This window comes from Cygnus atratus, chromosome 9 (genome assembly GCF_013377495.2).
Source record: "Cygnus atratus isolate AKBS03 ecotype Queensland, Australia chromosome 9, CAtr_DNAZoo_HiC_assembly, whole genome shotgun sequence".
NCBI lineage: Eukaryota > Metazoa > Chordata > Aves > Anseriformes > Anatidae > Cygnus > Cygnus atratus.
This window is the reverse complement of record NC_066370.1, coordinates 2,320,294-2,343,137: the sequence shown is the minus strand read 5'-3', so window position 1 is coordinate 2,343,137 and position 22,844 is coordinate 2,320,294. Positions and strand designations below refer to the sequence as shown.

At 42.6% G+C, this 22,844-nt stretch overlaps 1 protein-coding gene across 14 annotated transcripts in view; it reads right to left on the bottom strand.

Annotated features, from left to right (window-relative positions):
- The window catches only part of TFDP2 (transcription factor Dp-2), a 52,911-nt gene extending 30,481 nt beyond the window's left edge, over positions 1–22,430 (bottom strand). For 2 of the 14 annotated variants that reach the window (XM_035545142.2, XM_035545140.2), the window contains exons 1-3: positions 21,681–22,035; positions 12,731–12,822; positions 7,076–7,142 (exon numbers count right to left, since the gene is read on the bottom strand). In XM_035545142.2, coding sequence (XP_035401035.1) covers positions 7,076–7,142; positions 12,731–12,778 — 115 coding nt within the window. In that variant the 5' untranslated portion in view covers positions 12,779–12,822; positions 21,681–22,035. Of the gene's footprint in view, positions 1–7,075; positions 7,143–10,256; positions 10,316–10,906; positions 11,087–12,730; positions 12,823–13,112; positions 13,140–15,259; positions 15,387–18,565; positions 18,676–21,680; positions 22,036–22,336 lie in introns of those variants that run through there. The other 12 variants (XM_035545136.2, XM_035545143.2, XM_035545146.2 and 9 more) reach the window with 11 other exon arrangements.
- Between the last annotated feature and the right edge of the window lie 414 nt (positions 22,431–22,844).

The window sequence follows — 22,844 nt, the reverse complement described above, 5'->3', positions numbered from 1 at the left end:
AGCTTCACTAATTTATCTCTGAATTACATCTTAGTATTTTATTTCCAGAAGCAATTTCTTCTTGCCTAGGATAAAGAGCATGCAGCCTGCCGTACACTCGAAGTTTAAAATTCATGGGCGTACTTCTAGAGTCATAGAATATCCCAAGTTGGCAGGGACCCACGAAGATCATCGAGTCCAACTCATGAAGCTGTTCTACACACTAATCCTATTTACAATCACAAGCGTATGTACGAAATATGGATCTATCTATCTTTATAGCCTTAACCATTCCTAGTCTGACTATACCATAGTATAGTAAAACACCAGTGAAGTAAGCCTATCGGTATCACTGTACAGATGGAGCAAATGATGCCTTTGCAACTACCTGAAGTACCAGAGCATGCAGCTGGATAGCAGGACGAAGCCAAGCATCCCACCTGCAACCCAGCGTCTCTTCATCCCAAGATGTTGATCATCTCTGTGCTCCTGCACTGCTTACGGACCTAATGCATCCTGCCTTCACACAGCTCTGTGCTGAGTACCTCACAAATGCTGCTGCTGCTCCTCTCTTCCAAACTATATCTTGTAATCTTGATTACTCAGACTTAATGTCTCAATCAAAACTGTCCTGCAGCACTACCATTAGCTCACAAATATTCAGACTGTTGTACACAAGCCACCCAAAGGTGAAAACACTCATTTATCTGTGGGCATCGTGGCAGCAGCAGCTCCCCTGGCAGTTTCAAATCATCCAAATACGTCCCGTGTTCCTGCGTGCAGCTGTACTCCCATCTGCAGTCACAGCGGTGGGGCGGGAGGTGAGCCAAGCAGAGGGAAGAGGTGCCACTGCCTCCTCACCCACAGCGCCAGCTTGGGACTGGCTGGGGTTGAGCTGTAAGGCCACGGACTGGCTCCTGAAGAGCTACGGACGCTCTCTCGTACTGGCTCTCTGGCACCTGAGGTTCCTTCAGAGCAGCACAGGGAGCAGCCCTCACCACCTGCCCTGCCCTGCCCTGCCCTGCCCTCCATCCACAGGAGCTGGCAAATGTTCTGCCTAGCTGAGGAAACATCTCTGCATCTCTGTGAGACAGCTCTGTTCCCTGGGCTTCTCTTACAGCTTGTTTACCTCCGCTGCCCACTGTCTTATCACTTGGTCCTGAACCATGGTCTTTTATATATATATTTTTTATGGCTATGTTCTGCAATAACTGAAAAATCATAAATACAACAACGTAACTGCTCTGTAATACAAAGCAGAAGCAACACAATGGAAAAAAATATACTTAGGAAACGATGTTCTGTATCTACAACACAAAAGTAAAAAGGATGTAGCCATATGCAAAGTCTCACCTTTATAAAAAAATGAACAGAGATCAGAGAGATGTTATGATTTGAGACAGGGATGTTCTAATATTCTGTGCAAATTCCTCTGGCATCAGGAGTAATGCTACTACTAAACGTTAATTTTCCAAAAGACAGATCTGTATCTGAGAACATCTGAAGAAGAAGCTTGACTGAATTACTAAATAATTTATTCAGTCACCTAGCTCACCTAGAAAAAAATGTAAAAGATCACATGCTTGCAAACCCAAACCCTGCAGTAAATTTTTGCTCTAGCATGAAAATTTGTGAGGAAGTGACAAAGCACAGAGTAAGTCATGATTTACACACACTGTGTTCATTTTGAGCTCAAAACACTCCTCTAAGCTGACTAGTTACTTGTCACTTTATTTTTGCTCGGGATTTGTTAAGCTGTGCTGCAAACTCTCACTAAAACCCAGTCAAATATAGGTCAAATATTCAAAAATGCTATCTAACAGTGGGAACACACTTTCATCTTTCCACAGCAAAGCCAACAGTTGGTTTGGTTAGTTGCTGCGAAAAGTTGATGCATTTCCAAGTATATCCTCACATCATCACCCCAATCTAAAGGAACACATTTGGCAGTCGCTATCACCAGTGCCACCCCTGCCTCTGCAGACAAGGAGAAGCTGAGGTCCAGCTTGGGAGAGCGCCCCATCGCAGCAGCCCAGGGCTGTGGGGCACAGCTGCCAGGAGAGATGTGGAGCTGGCCAGGGCCCACCCCACCACCAGGAGGACACCCCCACAAACCGGGAACGGCCAGCTCGGAGAGCTCGCACGGCTTGCTAACACAACTAGCTGTATTTTACACCAAGTTTTTGAGGTTACTTCACCTCTTTTTGCTGAGGAGTGGGTAATTTCTTAAGGTTTGAAGGCAATGTAGTATTACAAGATAGTACGCATCAACAGGAATGATCTCTTCAAGTCTTATTTATGAAACAGCATAGAGAAAGAAAAAAGGAGTACTAGTCATGCTGTTTGCAGATTGTCTGAAAAAATACTCAAGAGATCTCTGTTCTCAACTTCAAGTAGAAATAACACTAAACTAATTATACATACTTTATCACAAAGCAGTTGTAAAAGCTTTAAACATGATCAATTTCCAAATAAATGCCAAGTCTTAATAATGCCCATCGCATGGGGACAAAAAAAGATTACACTGATTCACGATTCCCTGAAAAACAGCGGCGTGTACAGCGATAAGCTGAACACAATGAGACCCAGCCACTTCCTCGTCACGGTCATCTCGCTGCATGGATGGAAACGGTCAGCACAGATGGATCAAACTAGGATGATTTGTATAATAATACTTAGCTCTTATATGATGTTTCTCCGAAGTACTTTCAAAGCACAAAGGAGGCCATGTTGTCAGTCCCATTTTACCTATGGGACACCAAGCACGTGGGAAAGAAACCCTCTTAGAGCTCTCATAGAGAGGCTTTAACTACAATATAATTAACACCACAACAAACTGAGCATGCTTGCCAAATTCCAAATGTAAATCTGTCAGTGGACGTATGTAGTTTCTCTAAGAACAAAAGCACTTTGCTTCTACACATTGTTTTTCCATCACCCAGTCACCACTAGTGCTGTTTCTCATGGAGAAAAAACTGGGTTGCTATTCTAAGTACATAACTACTATTCTTCCTGGCACTTCCAAAATATTTTCACTTGCACACACAAAGAAGATTTCAATTCAACTGAATTCAAGCAGTCCCAGTACAAAGCTATTCATGTGCATGTACATGCACACTCACATGCACACACCTCTAATCATCCCACAAGGCTTCTTTTAAATTTCATACTGCATCCTAAATAGCTTAACTTCCAGAAACAACATGGATGCCTAGAATATGGAGCTAAACAGGTTTTTAGTGATTTTCCTGTATAAGTAAATCTGTTAGGTCTGGAGCTTCTTTGCAAAGATAATCAGAAACAATGTAAACCTGGAATCTACAGGATCTGTCACAGCCAGTTTGAAGGAGACCATAGCCAATGGGAAACACAGATCAACCAGCTGGGGTCACAGGCGCACGTCAACAAAAAAAAAGGCTTTGAATTTTTAGACAAAACACCAGGGAAGTTTAGGTAATTAGGATTTCACATGCAAAGCCCAGAAACAAATAGCCATATTTTACTTACAAGCTGGAAATGTTCTGATATTATAAAGCGTATAAATAAACAGTTGTGTTCAACAATATTGCCTGTGGTCTGATACTAATAGCAAAGAAACCAGTTCACAGTTATGAAATATCTGAAGTCCATTAGGGTATTTAGCAATAATGTATACGTTGTTTCCTCAGGCTCTTCTATTAAGCTAAAACCAAATGGATCTCCAAGACCAGGATACAATAATATAAAAGCATATAGAAAACCTCAGCAGTTACTTACGTATGTTCTTTAAGTACATTTCTTCATTTTTTATTGCACAAACTTACTAAGCTATAAACATAACTTTAACAATTCCATAGTCAGTAGGAACACAAACATATCTAGAAATATCTGAAATCAAAGAGAGATATAGGAAACTTAAAAAAAAATAAAAAAAACAGGGCAGGCAGCATTTCGGTGTATTTCAGGCTTACATTGGCCAGCACATTTTCAGTCTTTTCTCAGTTTGGGACAAATTTGTATGAGTTAGCAGTTGTATCAATCTCAAAATACCAAGTGTGGGCCTGTTGATAAGCAAGCAATTCTGTTGTCTTGGACATTTTTGTAGATCTCTTCAAGCACACAATGAACTACCAGGGCTCTGCAGGCCCCCCGAGGCCCTGGTCAGACCTGCAGCAGCACCACCGATGAACTCAGGTTCATCAAGCAGCCCTCAACACCAGCACCCATCCCTGTCCCAGGCCAGTACAGCCACATGTATGGCTACGCAGTGAACTTGCGTTCTTTTCCTTTTGCAAGGGGGAAAATGGGTATTTTTCTGTTGAACCTGTTCCCCAGTACAGCAAACTGCTCAGCCACCTACACAGCTATGCTGGCGCAAGCCAAAGGACAACATTTAAAAGCAGCTGTGAGGTGCCCAGGGCCAACTTTAACTGACACAGTTGCCAGAGGAAATGTCTACAAAAACTAGCAAAAGATTAAATTGTAAGGAAAGGTAGAAAATGGTAAATATGTAATTATAACAACTACACTGCATTTTTATAATATATATAATGGGGATTATAAAACTAAAGTGTTTAACTTACTGATTGGGAATGACTCACTTAAGATACTTAAGACATGACAATATCAAACTTTTGAGGATGTTTCCAAAAATTGCCTACTATTTTTTTGCATGTTTTAACACACCAATCCCTTGTTTTGGGGGAGCTGGGATGCATTCTGTCTCTTTCAGTCTCCCAGACAGATTGTACTTTAAATTCTCCTGGGCGCACACACAACTCTGCAACATGAACTCTACAGTAAGCCCGATTTAATTCTCCCACAGCTCAAAACAATCACCCAAACCCATCACTGAGCTGTCACGGTCCAGCTCACCCAGCCTGTTTAAGAACTAACTTGAACTAGCATCCTTAGTGGCTTTACCAGAAAGGCCCAACTCCACAAGTAGTTTGCCACATACAGAAGGATCTGGCCCAGCTGATGAGTACCTCTGCTGCTAGCTTTATTAGGCACTGCAGGTCTGCCTTCGCCCAGCAGCATGTCAGCCCGTTAGCACTGAGCATAGCAGGAACTTCTCCCAACGGGCACAACCCATGATAAAACACCAGAAGGACACCTATACTCCACACACATACCTACTGATCTATCCCCAAGTCTAAGAACAGCAACCATCACCTCTTGTTCAGGACACGAGAGGAGGCATCCCTTTCTCATTCGGTAGCCCAATGGCAGGAGTATTCACTAAAGGATGAGGAGAACGTGGGCCAGTTTTTTCATTTCCCTGGAAGAATTAAGATCTCCTACAGGAAAAATTTTAATCACCTGTCTACCAGATGCTTCCATGTAAAGAAATGAAGCATATTCAGCCCACCTTGCCATGGCAATAATTAAGAATCTACTGTGTCAAAGACCGTGGGTGAAAACAATTTTCAGAAAGGGGATCCCCAGAGTGCTGTGTGGACTACTCAAATGTTTCACCCGGGGACTGCCCTTGCAACAAGCGTTCCCTGGCATTAGGCAAGTGCCCTGGCCATCAGGCAACAGCCATCTTCACACGGATCCTGTCAGCATTCATTCCTAGCAGAGGAACCAAGCTCCACATGGAGATGCCCTAGCCAAAACAGCGTGTTGCCTATGCGGTAAGGCTTTTTTCACAAGTGTGGGAAAGTAAATCGTCTATTAAACAGGAATTTTTCACTAAACAAAAGTGAACAACACTCTGGGTTAGTGCTCACCTGAGGACTCTGATACTTCTGTGCATGCCTAGGAAGTAAAATCTAGTTTCCTTCAGAATTAGGCAGCAAGACTTGTTATAAGGATCACATATTTGGATTTATGTGCTTTAATTCCGCAGTCACCGCATTTAAAACATCCAAACCCTTTGTTAACATGGATTGCATTTAGATACACCTAACTCTGTGAACAGCCACAGCTGTGTATCTCAGTAGAGATGCCAGTGATTTGTAATTATACCTCAAGGTCAAATAAATAAATGCATGAAATGAAATAATCATTAGCACATAACATTTTGACAATGCTAAAGAACGGAGGTAAATATTACATCTGTCATCCCAGAAGCAAGATCTAATGCAGACTGGGAGCAGGAAGGTAGAGAGTACTAAAACCAGTAATGTCTTATGCTTTATAAAGTTACTCAAGTCATCATTCTCTGGACAAATCAGTTACTTGCCTCAGAAATTATTTGAAAATGTTGTACTTACTATTGTCTTTTTTCTCCTAGTATCATGACACAACAACCACAAAACAATGAAACAAGAAGGGTAATTATCTTGCCAGTGCCCAATAAATTACTTCTTCAAGGCCTAACACCAGTCTGTAATGTTTTGTGTAGTTTAGAAATATCGTAGCTCTAGAAATTTTCTGTTTAGATTCGTTAATTTTTTTAGACTCTGAAGTCTGATGCATCTAAAGTGTTGTGAAGAGCCAAAAATCATTCTTCCAGCTAGTATGTGCATTTCTTTATTGCAGCGCATAGCAGCAAATAGTATTTACTTCTAAAAGCTGATTGAAATGTTTCATAAATTCTAAATCCTTGACTTTACTAGTACTAGGAAGGCGTTGTGGTTGTGTTTTATTGGAAACCTATTGCTATTCTGACTGACAACACACTGGTCAGAAGTGATTCACCTAGAAATGCTGACATTAAATTGGATAGGACAAAACATTATTATCTTAAATCGTCCACCACTTATAAAAGTACCACAAGGTATTACTAACTGTGAAAGCACACTTAACTTTCTCTCCCATTTGGGAAGATGACTGCAACAGAGTCTGGGAATTTTAGGGCAGGAAATCAGGAAATTCAGTAAAATACTTGCAATCAAAAAAAGGAAACAGAAGGCTTGTTTACACTTTAATTGCTTTTACTACTAGCTCTATTCCCCCTCTAAAAACCTCAAGATCAGAAACACCTGGGGTCAGTAACACAGCATCTACCAGTGTGGATGCATGCAGGACATTGTAAACATTTAAATTCTGAGCCTCCCAAAACTGAACTAGTCATATGCTGTGAAATGATCAATAATTCTCAATTAGGTAACAGAAGAGAGAAATAATGTATGCTTCTCTACTATGTATACAAGTAGAATTCTCTTACCTTTTGTTGGACTCTGGTTCTGATCTATAAATCCTTTCAAGTCTCCATTTGTGGAAGTCACACCCACCTGAACAAAACATTTTTGAAGTCTTAAAATATGACAGACCTTTCTATGTTTTCCAGTATGCAACTAACAGTACAATGAAATTAATGGGTTCTGCATTTCTGAAACATCATAACCCTATGGCTGGTACAGCCTAAGAAGAGCAAGAGGTTTGAAGCAAGGTTCCAAGACATTTACCGTATATATATGAAGACAAACTTTAATTTGAATTAAGTTCTTAACCAAAAAAAAACCCTCACTATTCTCATACTGTACTATACGTGACTTAAGGAGGACATTTTGACTATTATGGTGTAGGTCAGTGTCCTGGAGCAGCTGCGACCAACACCACCAGAGAAATCGGCCTAATGTCCTGCATTCCCAGTACTAGACACCATGGCACACCGGGCTGAGAGCCACGCCTACTGATGTCTTTAAAATACATTCCCAGGTCTTCAGAGATAACCCGATTTACAGTCAGGGTAAATTACTGGAGATGTGGAGAACATGAATCATATACGCAATGGTACATCTCTGATTTTGGCATGTACACACAGCACAGAAAGGTGGCATTTGCATAGAAAAACACAAGATCACCATTCCTAGATAGGGAGGAGATGGAAAGTCCCTCAGAGCCCAGTTAGGAAGGGATGGGCCCAGCAACAGCAAAGAACGATACAGCGTTCTGCAGTTTCAGAGCACTACGCCTGTAGCGCCTTAGTAAGCTCTGCTCAACAAAGCATTTTGTTTTGCTTCCAAGACGGAAGCTGCAGTAAGCACAGAGTGACTGAGCTCCTCTGGAACCTGCTCAGAATCAGAGCACAAGTCCTCCAGCAGGCAACTACACAAAATAATACAAAATCTTTAAGAATTGTTATAAAATTTGAGTGTTTCTCTAAATAACTGGAACAAAGTGTTCAGGTATCCAAGTTAAGAAAAAACAATTATGCAATCAAGGATCAAATATTTGCCTTTTTTTAGAGATGTACGTAGTAAAAATATACACTAGGTTTGCTAGCAGAATTTTAATCATATCAAATTAGAGAATCATTTGATTGAAGACAAATTAAACAGCAGTAACATATCACTGACTTAAATTGCAGAAGAACAAAAAGTACCTACTAGAAGCACACAGTCACTCCATTCATCCAGAGAGCTTGTACTTGGCAAGTAAGTTTTGAAGGGGAAAATCTGCCCTCAGCACTGTGCCAGACTTTTGAAGCATTATTAAGATTTTTCCACCACCAGGAGCAACATATGAACCTTAACTGTTGCTGCACTACCCTCACCATAAAATACTGCCTAAATTAGCTAAGCTACATACCTCTGTAAACAAAAAGCCGTGCAGACACTCAATATAGATAATCAGCTTATATCAGAAGCTTTTTGTATTGGACCTGCTCTTTCCTGTCACACCCGTGCACAGGCGGGCAACCAACTGCTTTAGTCGCTGCAGACTACTTTGTCACCAGAAGTTGCTCTTAAAACAAAGCAAGCCTTTCTGGTTTTCCTCAGATTTCCCTTTCCTCCACTAGGTGGCAGCGGCAGGCAGGCAGCGAGCAGGGAGGGAAAGGAAGGGGAGCGGAGCAGCTGCCCGGGGCTGGGAGTGCTTCCACCCGGGCGTGGGCTGCTCTGCCACGTCGTGTGGGAAGGGGTCACGCTGCAAATGTGTTCTGCAGGAGATCCGAAACAGGCGTCGGAAAGTTTGGGAAACTCCACAACGAACAGCACTGGAGCGACATGAATTTCATGAGAGCTTAAATGGTAAGTGACAGATAAAAATGTTAGACAGATAAAAAGTGTTTCTCTTACAGAAGGATTACCATAGCTAAACCCACAAAAAGAGCAAAGTTTGATGCGGTATTACGATGCTGCAACAGAACAAGAACTTGACAGTATTTCCTTTTGATGTCACTAATGTTAATGCAGGTCATGTTGTTATCTGCACTTCTGTAACGTCCACAGATTTTGGGGATCTTTTAGTTTAATCATCTAAGTACCTATGTCCTGGCAAAAGGAAGAGATGTAATCTCTATTTCACATAAACTGCTTGAAAATTTCAGATGTAATCCTAAATGGATTTTAAGGAATGGGGAAAAAAAAGTAGCTAGCTACACTACAAGTAACCCATTCTTACTCAGACCCTATTTAAAGAATTAAGGCTACAGGCTTAGCTTACGTAGGTATGCATCATTTATTACGTTTTGTATGGTCCACGTGATAGTTCTGCTTTGTAACACTGCCCCAGAGTGTCTGGACTACTGTGTATGGCAGGGGCGGGATTCTTGTTTTTGTCTATCTGCAGCAAGATGAATTCAACCATGACGCAAGATGAAACATACACTTGGTGGGGGCCTTTGCATCCCATTAAATGTTTTCAGCAAGTCTTTTGTCTTTTTCCCCTTTCCTAGTAGGTGACCAAGAAGTTTCCAAACAGAGCAAGGGGACAGGAAAAACAAACAAACAAAAAACAACCAACAAAGGACAGAGCAAAATCTTGGATGGGGGCAAACTTTCACTAGTTGCCCTTGTAACTTACCAGCCTTCTCCACTGGTTGACATACTGCTCAGTTATCCAGTCTCTCCCTGCAACCCTTCCCTTTCCATACAAGAAGTTCGTTATCCCATCAACCTGAAACATTTTCGTTCTCTCTGACCTAGAATTATTCTAGATAATAGCATGCAGAAGTTGTTCGTCGTTGCTTTCTTATATCTGTAAGCCCTGACAGACTGATTTGTAGGCATACTGTTGTAATAGCACATACTGAAACACCTCAGGACCTAAGAAAGGCTCTCTCAACATAATATTTGCATGGAATATTGCTTCAGAACAGCTACTGTTCTTTACTTTGTTTTTAAGGAATTCCCTTTCTAAAACAAGTGTTAAGGCTTGTTTAAGACCCTCTTAACCAACTTCAGCAGCTAAATTATTCTAATTTTCTTTCACATCAACATGTGAAAGGACAACTCTTACGGCCATGTTAACTGACCTCATCACTGACAGGACAACCACCCTCTGAGAAGCAGTGACAAACACATTTATATTAGACAATCAGATTAGACAATCCAAATTAACAGTTCTTATTCAAATGATCTGTATGAGGCACGTTATTTATTTTGCCCTGAAAATAAGTTTACCATGAGTATTTGCTGTTTTTTTTCCCCATTTCTCAATACTGTTTTGGTGCCTTCTTACCCTAAGTACAAAACAGATAAGAAAAAGGCACATTATGACATAAGAAAAGAATAAAATAACCCATTGCAACAAGGCAACTTAAATAACATATGGGTACAATGCATACTGTAAGCATGTAAACATCTCATCTCTGAGAATTCATGACTTTTACTCAACATTTTGTTATTCGCAGGTGTTTTGGTTGAGATTCTTTTCCGGAAAAAGTCAAATTATCCGTTAGATATGTTAGATACTAGATATATTAAATATCAAATTATCTGTAAATTATAGATGTTAGATATATTAGATATCAAATTATCCACAAGATATGTTCCACAAGCATACTAGGAGTGTTCTGCATTTCATGAGCCCACTGCTCGGTGATAATTCTCCCATGACACACCAAAAAGTTTAGCAAGGAAAAACAGCAATGAGGAATGTTATGAATGCATGTCCAAATTCCACTACTTTTGAGTTCTCTGTCCTTGATGCTTCAACAGAAAGAAAATGATGGGGATACATCTGCAGAGAAGCTCTGTCCAAAAAGTATGTTTCACCTTAACCTCTGCAGATCGGTAAAGCATTACAGACAGCATAACAGACATATACCAACCTTACATTCAAAGCATGTTTCAGGCTGCAGAAACCCAGAGATACATTGCTAAACCCTGCAGCTCTACACATTCAGAAGCGTTCCTGGGCCTTCTAGCAGCAATACAACACTCTTGGGCTAACACTCTTGGCCTGAGTGTTTTGTTCTGAGTAAATCTGGTTATGAAATCCTGTAAAAATGCTACAAATAAGAACAGAAAGCATATAATCACCCTTGTTTTCACACTATTGTTTTGCAAATCCTTTGAATGGGTATATCTAAAAAATATGAAAACTAAGTTCTACTTCCGTCTGCACCACAGCAACTGATTTTTAAAATTAAATAAACCCATAAACAGTACAGTAGCTAAATAACTATGTTTTCATAGTTTAATGTGGAAAATTTCATAGCATGCGCACGAATAAAATACTCTCTCTATAAAGTAACCATAGCCTTGACTTAAAGTAACTAGCAACAAAAACATCTATCTATATTCAGCACAAGAGTATGTTGCCCAGGCTGGACGTCAAATGTCCGTCCTTGGAGGTTTTCAAACCTGAAGCCCTGAGCAGCCCTGGACAAAGCCCCAAGCAACTGGGCTCTGAATGCAAGCATCCAGGAGCATTAATCAGGGTGCTGGAGCAAAGCGCTCCTGAGACCCCTTCCAATGTATCTAACTGTACTGCAGAACACTACGGATTATATTGGCGTTGGTATTCATCCTCGGACGGCACTGAAGAAAAGGTCAAACCCACAAATGATTTAGATTTGTGTAGCTAATCCATGTACATCAGATGAATTATCTATTTACACTACAGCTGAATATGGCCCATGAAGTAAGTCATAGGGTTTTGCATATATACATCAATTTATTTTCTAACTCTGTCAGCTTGAATCAAACAGTTAAACATAAGACATCTGAAAGCTTTCCCTGGAACTACACACCAAATAAAACTATTAATAAGCCAACAGATAAGAAACCTTCCAAGACTTGAGAATTAATTTAACCAAGCTATGCCCACAACATCGACCTAACTAAATATGTACAAAAACTCAAGCAGTTTCTGAAGGACTGAATGGAGAGCCATCCTAGGGCTATCTGCACTTTTATTCTGGGGTACCTACATCTTTAGTCATGTTGCTTCCTAAACCCGTTCAGATTTAATTAAGTCAGAGGATGCTTTTCCAAAGGCAACCAACAGTTAAATTGCCGAGGACTCAAAGCAATATTCACTCATTGACCACCAAGCTTAATCAAAACTGTTCTATATACAAATTGTGTACTTCAAGAAGCACAGCTACTCAGGCAGAAAACTAAGGTCAGGCTGTTACCCATTTTATTAGCTTCCTCAGAACCGGGGGTAGGGAAGTCAAAGCTAGAGCCTCAGGACACTACTCTACAATCCGGTTAACATGGCAGATGAACACACAGGAAGGCACCGAGTCTTCTTGAAACCAGGAGTGTTCAGCCACGAGCACAGAAACATGTCGTATTTCTGCTCTTTCTAGTTTTGAGACTCAGATTCAGTAGAAGGATTTTACTCTGGTGCTTCAACAAAATGAGAAGCTCTCTAGTAAGTTTGGAGCGATGTTAGTGGAAACAACAGCATAAAACATTGCCTTGATTATCAACCTGACCTGTAGCTGATTAAACTCTATATCCTTAAAGAGCCTCCAACTCGTTTAATTGACACTGCAGAAGATGCTGGTACATGTGTGTGTAGTACACAAAAATCTTGTCCATTCAAAGAATCAAACACAAAGACCGTCAAATTCTGAAAGCCAGAAGTGACCGGTAGCATGTCAATATAAAAGGTAATACATGTTATAGAATCATAAACTTACATTTTTTGCCGTCATGTCAGAGTATTGCTTTATATTCTGTAAAACCATAAGATATCCCTTTTCATCTTCACGTAATCTTTAAAATGAACATCCTGTAAGAAAGTAAAACATCTGAGTTAAAATACATTTTCAACTAGCTCTCTATCTGAAACCCTGCTTCTCCCAAGGATGGTAGATTTTTACGTGTTTTTTTTCTTTTTAGTATCACCACAACAGTAAGGTTCTGCACAGATACTAGAAATTTACATTGCCTGAAATAGTCAGAGATGTAATCTTATATACAGAGCTCCAAATATATTAATGTGCTGGCAGAGCTTGTCATACCATTACTAAAGTCTCGTAATTAAAGTCATGCAATCATTTACATCTCATGCAGACTGACCCTAAAAACTAGAAGTGAATTAATTCCCTCCATTGCGTCTTTAACCTCCAGAGAATGCTTCTAATTCCACTGCTGCAGATGTTCAAAGATCTTGATAAGAAGTAGGAAATAATACAAAATGTACCCACACAGCAAACATTTAGTATTTTTTGGAAACATCTAAAAAAAACATGTTCCAGTTCAAACTCATTTTTTAAAATACATATTTTCAGGCTTTTATATTGTCCTTATATAAGAAGGTTAATACTGTAATTAGAATTAGAATATTAGTGTTCCAGGAAAAGATAAACATTCTACTAAACTGAAGAATACTTAAAATGACTTCTTTTTAAATCAAAGATTCCAGAAGTCTTACAGAAAACTGAAGAAAACAAGTTACAAATCAATGCTGGCAGCAAAAACCATTTTAAAGACAGAATTAACTTGACAAAATGCTTAAGTACTTTGAAAGTACTTTATAAGTACTACTTGCTGTTAATAAATGGACTACAAAAGTCATCTGAATTGCACTTAGATGCATGAGGGAGAAATGTTCACACTTTCAAGAGTGGAATCGATTCAGAAAAATCTTTTAGAAGATGCCTAAACTAGTTACTATCTGAGTCACAACCATTTACAGCAGAAATCACCAACTGCAAAAGCAGGTGCAATTTATGTTGTTTCCTCTGTGATTTACCCTGTGCAAGCTTTGAGAATGGCTGGTGTCTTCACCTCCCTTCTAAGGAAGTACCCAACCAGTTTCAGCAGTGTACGTTGCTCGTGAGGGACTCTACCAGCACTGCGCTCACAATTTTGATTAATCCAGAAGAATACTAAATTCTGTGACTTTTCTATAGATTTCTTGGAGCATTCAGACATTATATCCCTTCAACTGTTACTAGGGTTAGTGGAAAATATGCTATTCAACTTGGAGGTGTTCTCCATTTGCTGTTGCAGGAGTTGTATCCATCTCCCCTAGGTCTTGGCCTCCCTGCAGCCGTGACCAAGCAGCCGTTCAGCACACCAACACCACGCTGAAACCTGAAGTTGCCACAAAAAGGCCATAAAGCAACAGTAGTCATGGCAAGGAGCAAACACTTGACAACCTGCACCACACCTGAAAATGAGGATCCGCATGCTACTTCTTTCTCTGCCTTCCTCCTCCTTCCACACACACTTTCCAAATATGTCATCTGGAGCCCTGTCCAAAATTTATGTAGCTTACCCTATCTGTCTTGCTTTAAGAGGCTTTACAAGTAATGTATACTCACATAAAGCGTAGTTAAGAACACACCTGCTAAGCAGTTTTAAACTGCTGACAGATAAGCAAAGTAGTTCCATCTCTGACAGGTTATTTGCCACCAGGCTTAGCGATCCAGGAGGCATCGTCCATAAACTGTTACCGTCTCTGCCACAATGCTCTTCAGCCTGCACGAACAGTTGGTGTTCTTCCAGCTTTATGAACACACTTTGTCAAGCTCAAGAAGCCAGACTTTGCGACCCCACCATCTGCCATGACCTCTCGTCAGGCTCAGACAAAAGAACCCATACAGATGGCCTCAGAATGGAGATTCTCCTCAGTCCCCATCACTGTCTGACAGCCTGCACTGCACTGATACAGAAACATAAACCTCTGCCTTTTTGTCCTTTAACTGGTTGCTACTGAAATGAGGCTGCCTAAAGGCAGGTTTAGAGCCCAAGGCACATGGCACAGAGGCTGCTTTATTTGAACTAAGGTTCTCCCTTTGTAACCTAAGCCTTGGCTTATAACCCGCTCCCCTAATTTTGCCTTTTGGTCAAATGTAGAGCACAGTGAGCAAAGTGAACTGTGTAACTTTGTAAAGTTTGAGCTGTGATTTCTTCCACAACTTTAAGTTTATGAAAACCTAGATAATCAAGCTCAAGTTACCACAAAACAGTGCAAGAATGGTTACCTGTACATATTCCTCCTTACAAGTTAAAAGGCAGATTTACTCTGAAGTTGCAGTAACAACAAAGCAGAATGCTTCACACTAACGCACTAGCTCCAAGCTACGTCACTCCAAAGCTGATTTCAGAGAAGAGCGGTGACAGAGAGATTCCTTACTAAGCAGCACAGGCTTCATGTTAAACAACTAATTTATGCACAGCATCCACACAGAGCAGACCACCTGTCACACATATGTTACCTCGTATCTCCGCTTTCAGAGCAGTAAAGTTTCAAAACTACAAAGTACTGGTCCCAAATCCACCTGCTCCCAGAAGTGTGTCACCTTCTTGTTCCTGAAAAATGTTTCAGTATCCAATTCCTTTCTGAAGCAATTGAGGTCAGGAAGAACTGATTTTAGTGAAAAAATCTGTATGTACTCATCAGATTAATTTCTTGGTACTCCGAGAAACAGAAAAACAGGTCTGTTACCAAGTTTCTGAACTTCAAATTAATGATTTTGCACATCTCTAAGAAGATTTCATTGATTTGTTGACAAACTTTTTTTCCCCGAGTCATCTTCAGATGACATAGTCTCAGTTTTATCCTTTATGTATATGCACAAGGAATAAACTTGGCCCACAGACTGGAAGAAAAAACAGGGATACCCATGTCACAGAATCACCGAATGGCCATACAACATCCAGTTTGTCACTTAATGAACTCCAAAAACCCAACTAAAGGGTGTATTCAGCACGTCACATACCTAATTTTGATGTTGGAAATAATATTAAAAAAGGAAGAAGCTCTTAGGAAACATGCAAAAGGAACACCCACTATGATGTGTGTGATGAAGATCTTACAGGAACTACAGCTTTTTTTTTCTCCAGTATTTACTGTGAGCAAAGTAAAAGTATGCCTTCAGGAAAGCCCTAGCCGATAACAGACAAGGTGATTAGAGACTGAACAAAGCAAATCTAAGAGACTTGACTGTAAAATGGTACTGGAGTTTTTAACAAAATATAATACCTTGAGAAGAGGAGGGAGTTTAAAAGTGTCAAGCCCATGTAGAGCTCTGAAGGCTGAAAGGCACACGAAGCACAAACACTGCTTTATCTTCTTTCTACAAATTATGGCTGTTAGTGAAACCAAACGTGGTTTCATTATTGCATACAGTACTGAAAAAGAAACTATTTAGGACTGGATAATTCTGAAGCACTCAAGGTTTAATCATTTTTTATATGATTTAAAAGACTGCAACCTATGAAGCCAAAGTACAAAAGTACTTTGTTTTCACTACTACATTCCACGAAAATGAAATGAACTCAACTGCTTTAAGCCAAGACACAAAAGGAAGATATAGTTGTATGTGAACCTATTTGAAAGCAAACATCTCATCCTGTGCTTTGGGGTAACCAGCTAACATCAGAGAAATCAGAAGGAAAGAAACCAAGTAAATACCCATACCGACCAGTTTCTCCTCAGCTGCTGTGATGGCGCAAAATGCCAGTGTGCTGTCAGAACAACCAACGGGGCACCTCCTGACAGCAGCACCGAAGTTACACAACAAACAGCTGACATTCAGTGTGGTTTGTCAGGAGGGTGCCGGGGAAGTGTCCCTCTAAGACCTCATGCAGCACATACTGAGGCAGCAAATGAATCAGATCCCTTTCAGCATTGACTTGATCCCAAACAATGCATCCCCATTACTGCTACGACTGGCTGAATTTACTGTCACTGTTGCAGGCATTACAACACAACGAGCAAAAGCTGTCAATGGAGGCCACAAGATGTCTGGAACAGCACGGTGACTTGCGATGAAAATAGGTCTGAGTGGATGCACAAGGGACAACGCCACACAGCACAGGGGTAAAGTCCAAAGCTGTAATAAAACTCTCCCAGCTGACTGTGCCCAACGTCTACAAGCACTTGGCTGCCACGCATTACAGTCAGTGCTGTGCCCAAAGCGCTGCTGCTGGTCCAGCCCCGGCAGTGCTGAGCGGCCTGATGCCATGCCTGCCTTAGACCCAAATCCCATCAGCCTGCAACTGGCTATCCCTTCCCTCAAGGCACAGAGTTTCTTAGACAGGCTCTCAGACGTACCCAGCACCATGCGAGTAGCAATGCTAAACTACACGTTGCAGCACTCAGGGCTTGTTTCAAAATCGTTGAGGTGAAGCACGTCCCTTATTGCTCAAATAATGAGGAGGTTACATTAAATGTGGAATGATTTCCATGTACTTAAACCTAGTCTGAGGCTGTTTTTAATTCCCCAAACCAGCTTACTGTCATTCAAGATAAAGTATGTAGGGTTTGACATCAGAAGAGCGAGTAACATTCATGCACCACTTAATAGATGACTTAACATTTTTTTTTGTTTTAGAGACAACTTACTTCTGTCAGCACTGACATGCACCGATACGTTTCAAAGCAACAGAAATTTAGCAGCAGTTCTGTTAAGTAGCCAACCTGTTCTATAAGCTTATCTTTTGTTCTCTAGGTAGCCTTCTAGCCCAAGTATTTTCCCATAGCCGACTGCGATACAGGGCGCAACATTTGGGCTTCTACTGGTTCAGTACAAAGAGGCAGGTAATACCCTCTGCCAGTTAAGAGCATACTATATTTTCAAAACCATATTTTTTTTCTCTTCCGATGTTCATTTTAGCAATGGGATGACATTTGGAAAACAAAATTGAGTGATGTATACGAATGACTGAAAAATACCTCGGTAAGCCAGTCTTTGTGCATTGCCAGTAAATACATCAGCTTCTCTTTCAATTAAACTCAGCTGACAGGAGCATCTTTTGCACTACTGAGGTTTCAAACAAGCTTCTTACCACCACCAGTGTACATGCTGTATGATACTTCAGAGAATGCTCTGGATATTGCCTTGTAATAAGCTCTGAGATTTTAGAATTTCCAGAGTTATCAGTACATTGGCAAGCACATGGCACAGGGTAACTGCCCTGTTGAGATACGCTTCTTTCCATACCCTGCAGCTGGAAGGATCTTCATGTCCAATGAACTGAAGATAATTTTACATTTACAGTTAATTAAAGATCACCAAGTTATATAGGGATAACGAACTCGATGATGGGGAGAAACTTAATGGCTCTTTCCCGTGTTTTGCTTATAACTTACTAGGAGCTTTGCTCCTGTGTAAAGCTGTTATTAACTCTATTCTTGCCTGGACTGAAGATTATGACAGTATTCACCAAAGGGGAAAAGTTAAAAAATTTGGAAGAAAGGCAAAAGAGGAAAAAGGTGGTTTTTTTTCTAGCGATGCACAAACTTTCAAATCTTGATTACAGCATACAAAACTACCCAAAGGGTGCAGCTCCCTGCAACAAGCTGCGCTGATGTAAGATCCTGCCACTATCACTGCTAAAAGGGCTTTCCCACTTCTTCCTGTTTCATACTTCCCCACTCCTTCCCCACGCTGCACACTCTCAACAACTCCCATTTTTACCTGACCCCTTGCTGAGTGAGTTTAGCTCTTAATAGTTTCAGACTAGCAACCACGGGCAGGAAGGGGGCAGAAGGAAGCTCTCTGTATGCCACGACTCACCAACACACCAGATGACCACCTAGGCCTGCGCACAAGACAGCACCAACCTTCAGCTGAGCAAGCTGTCTGAGCAGTTCCCTCTGCCTGGGCACCATGTCGTGATTCAGCCTCTGAAAAAAGCATTTATGGCATACTTCAAATTTACTGCTGGGTTGAAGTGTAACAAAAGGTTGGATATGTTTTGCTCGAATGAAGACTAATCCATGCTTTTGGGGAGTTCACTGGAATGCATGCTTGCTTTGAAAATGTATTAGGAAGTGGCGGGATGTTTTGTCTTCAGATCGTAGCTTTCCCAATTTCTTACACAGCAAGGAGGAGCAAGAATATTTGCTTATGAGAGACAACAGAAGCCTGACCTATTATACAGAATGGATACACAGCCTGAATTTTACCAGTTTTACATATGAAGTAACTGGTATTTAAAAATTGTTTAGAGGTATTCACAATCGTAAGCTGGATTCTAACTGAAGCTTGCAACAGTTGGATTGCACATTTCAGAGAACAGAAATAGATTTCTCAAGTTTCTCAAGCTCAAGCTTATAATGAAGGGAGAAGTTCTCTCTTTCCTTACAACGTATGGAGAACCCCTCACTAAGGGTTTTTGATTTCACTCTGGGGACATAAGCTCCCTTTTGATTGTAGTTCCTAATCTTACTCTCAACTACTGGTCATGTCACCACCGTAATTTCTATTATAGGTCAATTAGAGTTACTCTGGTAAATATAACTCCTGCTCACACAGGAAAGGTTTAATACGTGGATGACCGCTACGGTTCACACGTGACTTTTAACACATTAGTGCACTGGCGTTCACAAGCATTACTGAGCAAACACTGATACATCTGTTTGCTTTTAAGGCTTTAATTTCCACACAAAACACTACAACAGCTGCTACCAGGTTGAAGAATTCACTTACACAACCTCACCTGTAGCAACCTGCCAATTGCATTTTGAACATACATTTTTCTTGATTTTTTCCCACTTACATCTTGGGCTGAAATTCCCAATAACAAACCAGTGAACGAAAGAGGTCACTGACCCAGAACACACTTGCCAACCCCTGCCACTGGGAAAGGGATGAGTTCCTCCCAAAGCAGCCTTCCTGTGTCCCTGCCAAGGAGTCACCTGACAGCGGTCAGTAAGGGACTCTGTTGAATGGGAGGCTGTAAGACAGAACCGAATCATTTCCTCATCCAACCCAAACGGAGACCAACCTGCCAGCAGCAAGAACTTGACTTTCCAGACAGAGGAGCATGCCCTAACTTTCCCTAACAAGGGAAAAAAATACGCAGCAGGACCAAAACTACATTCACAAATGGACTTCAGCCTACAGAAGAAAACAAAAACTTCATGTTAGGGACACATTTTCTTTTGGGAAAAAAACGGCTATCTAGGAATAGGAGAAGCATAACCTCAGCTACCATCCTTCCTTCCCTTTACTGGAAACTATCATTCCACACAGGAAACAAGACAAAGCAGCAAAAAGGTTCCTTTAATGAGACCACAAGTGTAAGCTAACTTATTACTGCTTCACCTTCTTGCAAAAGAGCTACCGTCTGTAAACCAAGAAATGGGTGTGGGGAAGTGAATCTCATCCTAACAGTGGATGCTACAAAGCACTCACCAAGAGTCCAACCAGGAAGTTGTTATAAAACTGTCACTGCCCACTACACCTGCACCTTCTCACAGTATTTCCTAGCATCACTAGCACATACCTGGCTTTTCAGATCCCGCAACAGGCAGTTATATCATCAGCTTTTGGGTAACGTGCACACTATTTGCATACCAACACATGTGGATTGTTCTCTGCCAAACACCTAAAATGTTACTGATTCTAATGGCTTCTTGGTTTTGCACACAGGAACTCCCCACATGTATTTCCTTGCAACAGACTGCGCAAAAACCAGTTTATTTTTCCTATTTTAAGATTTGGTGTTGATCATTAATAGTTTTGTCCTGTGAAAGTAATTGGAAAGGCAACTGAGAAATTCTGAATCATTACACCAAGAAGTATGCAGACAAAGCAAATGCTGTATGAAATTGCTGCTTATTGAAGACAATTCTAAGAATACTTTTTAAGGTAGCACATCAGAAGAAAAGCAGTTCTAAGAACTGAATTAGAATAGTTATAACTACAGAACCCATCCTCCACTCTGATCCATGTTAGGATGCAGAAGTTTAAGTATTAATATCTACACTGTATGGGCTGCAGCTTCCCTCCCCTAGCCCTATCCAGTCGTTATTCTTCTATTGCTTTTAGAGACTTGCACTAGGCCTTCCTCTAAGCATGGTGAAGAGATCTGCTCACTTGAACTGAATAACGTTACACGCTCCTGCAGGGAATAGAAGACTAGAATTTCAATTCCTACTTTTCACCAAACCTGTAACAGCACTTTTAGCCAAACCCAACGCAAGATGCTAAAACACAAGGCCGTATCTTTACTTTGAGGTTGCTCCAACTGTCCCTCAAGCAGGTCCAGATGCCCAGGAGTCTCCTACGATAGCGTCCAGCAGACACAAGAGTGGGAAATAAGGAACTCTCCTGAAGTACCAACATCCTCTGCACAGCAGCACTATTTTGCTCAGCCAAATTGTTTGGCCTGTCCCTTTTATGCTGGACAGCTGGACTCTGGGTGCTGTGCTCTGAAAGCAGTACTGTATCACTCTGAAAAGCGAGCTTGCCCATCAGAACCCTCTAGAGCAATAAAGAGGATTCCACCCAGGGGCGTATGCTTTGTATAAAGTTAACTGCATCAATGCAGCATGGGTCAAAGGGTTTCTTTCTGCTCTTTGTGTCAAATCAGTGATTTCTGAGCAAGCAAGAACTGCTTAGGAGAAAGACCAACAATTTGGCAGGGAAATGTGATCAGTATTAAATTCACCCATGAGATAACTTGCTAACATTTAATAATTTTCCATCTTTTCCTTAGTACAGGACTACATCCTTTTTAGAAATAAATAAATAAATAAATAAATATCTATATTAAATATAAAAATAAATCCATTAGCTGTTAAAATACTGGTGAAGAGGCATGATAATAATCGAACTAGTTTCCAAACCGTCAGAGGCGACCAAGCGATCACCTTCCTCTCCCTTTTATTTTTACACAGCATACCTGTTAATCTACACGAATCCAAACAGCCCCCTATCTGTGTCAGATCACGATCTGACAGGGAAAACGCCAACCAAAGCCCCCGCAGGGCAGGGCCCCCCGAGGCCCCGGCACGGGCTCTCCCCGCGGCTCAGCCCAGGGCTGGCACCGGGCGGTGCGCTCTCCCACAGGTACGGTTCCTCCCCGCCTCAGGCAGTTCGCCTGGGAGCGCTCCCCCATTGTCTGCACGCCCGCTCTGACAGGCGGCCCTCACGGCCGGGCCCCCCGCGGCCGCCGAGCCCCTCGCCGAGGAGAAGCGGGACAGGCCTCCCGCTGCCGGCCCCCAGCCAGCCCCCGGTGCCCGCAGGCCCCGGCGGCGGCGGGGAGGAAGGGGAGGGGACGCGGCGGCGCAAGCCGGGCCTAGGCGGCGGCGCTGAGGCGCCGGGAGGGCGGCGGGGCCCTCGCCGGGCCGGGCCGGGCCGGGCCGAGCCCTCCGCCGCGCCCCGCCCGCTGCCGCCTCAGGGCCGCGCGCGAGGAGGCCCCGTGGGCGGGCGCGAGTCCCCCAGGGCCAGGGCGCGAGCCCCTGCGCGTGGCGGCCGCACCGCTCCCCCCCTTCCCTCCCCTCCCCTCCCGGCCCCTCGCGTCCCGCCCCCGCCCCCCCGCGCCCGGCCCCCACTCGCCGCCTGGCGCCGCCGCCGCGCCGCGCTCTGCCCGGCTCCTTCTTCTCCCCCGCACAAGCTTGGCGGCGTCTGGCGAGCGGCCGCTCCCATTGGCCGCCGCCCCGCGTGAGGTCGGGCGGCCGCCGCCCGCCATTGGCCGCACCTGGTGTGTGTACACACGGCGGCCGCCAATCCGCGGCGAGGCGGGGGGGAGCTGGGCGGGGCCTCCCGCTCCCCGCAGGGTCGGGATCTGGCCCCCGCACGGGGCAAGAAAGCACCGCGCTGGGGGGGGGGGTGGCTGGGAAGGGGGGGTCTGAAACCGCGGCCGAAGGGAAGATGTGGGACAGGGGCAAGGGGACTGCGGCCCGGTGACTGTTCACACCTGGGACCTAAGCAGATGCCCAGGAACGTGCTGAGGGGGTGGGCTCAGTTTCTTTTCATCCTCTATAGAGTTCTTCCGCCACCGGTAACAAGACCTTTATCAACACGGGCGGTGGCGCAGGACACCTGCAGTAACGGCACTAAAAAA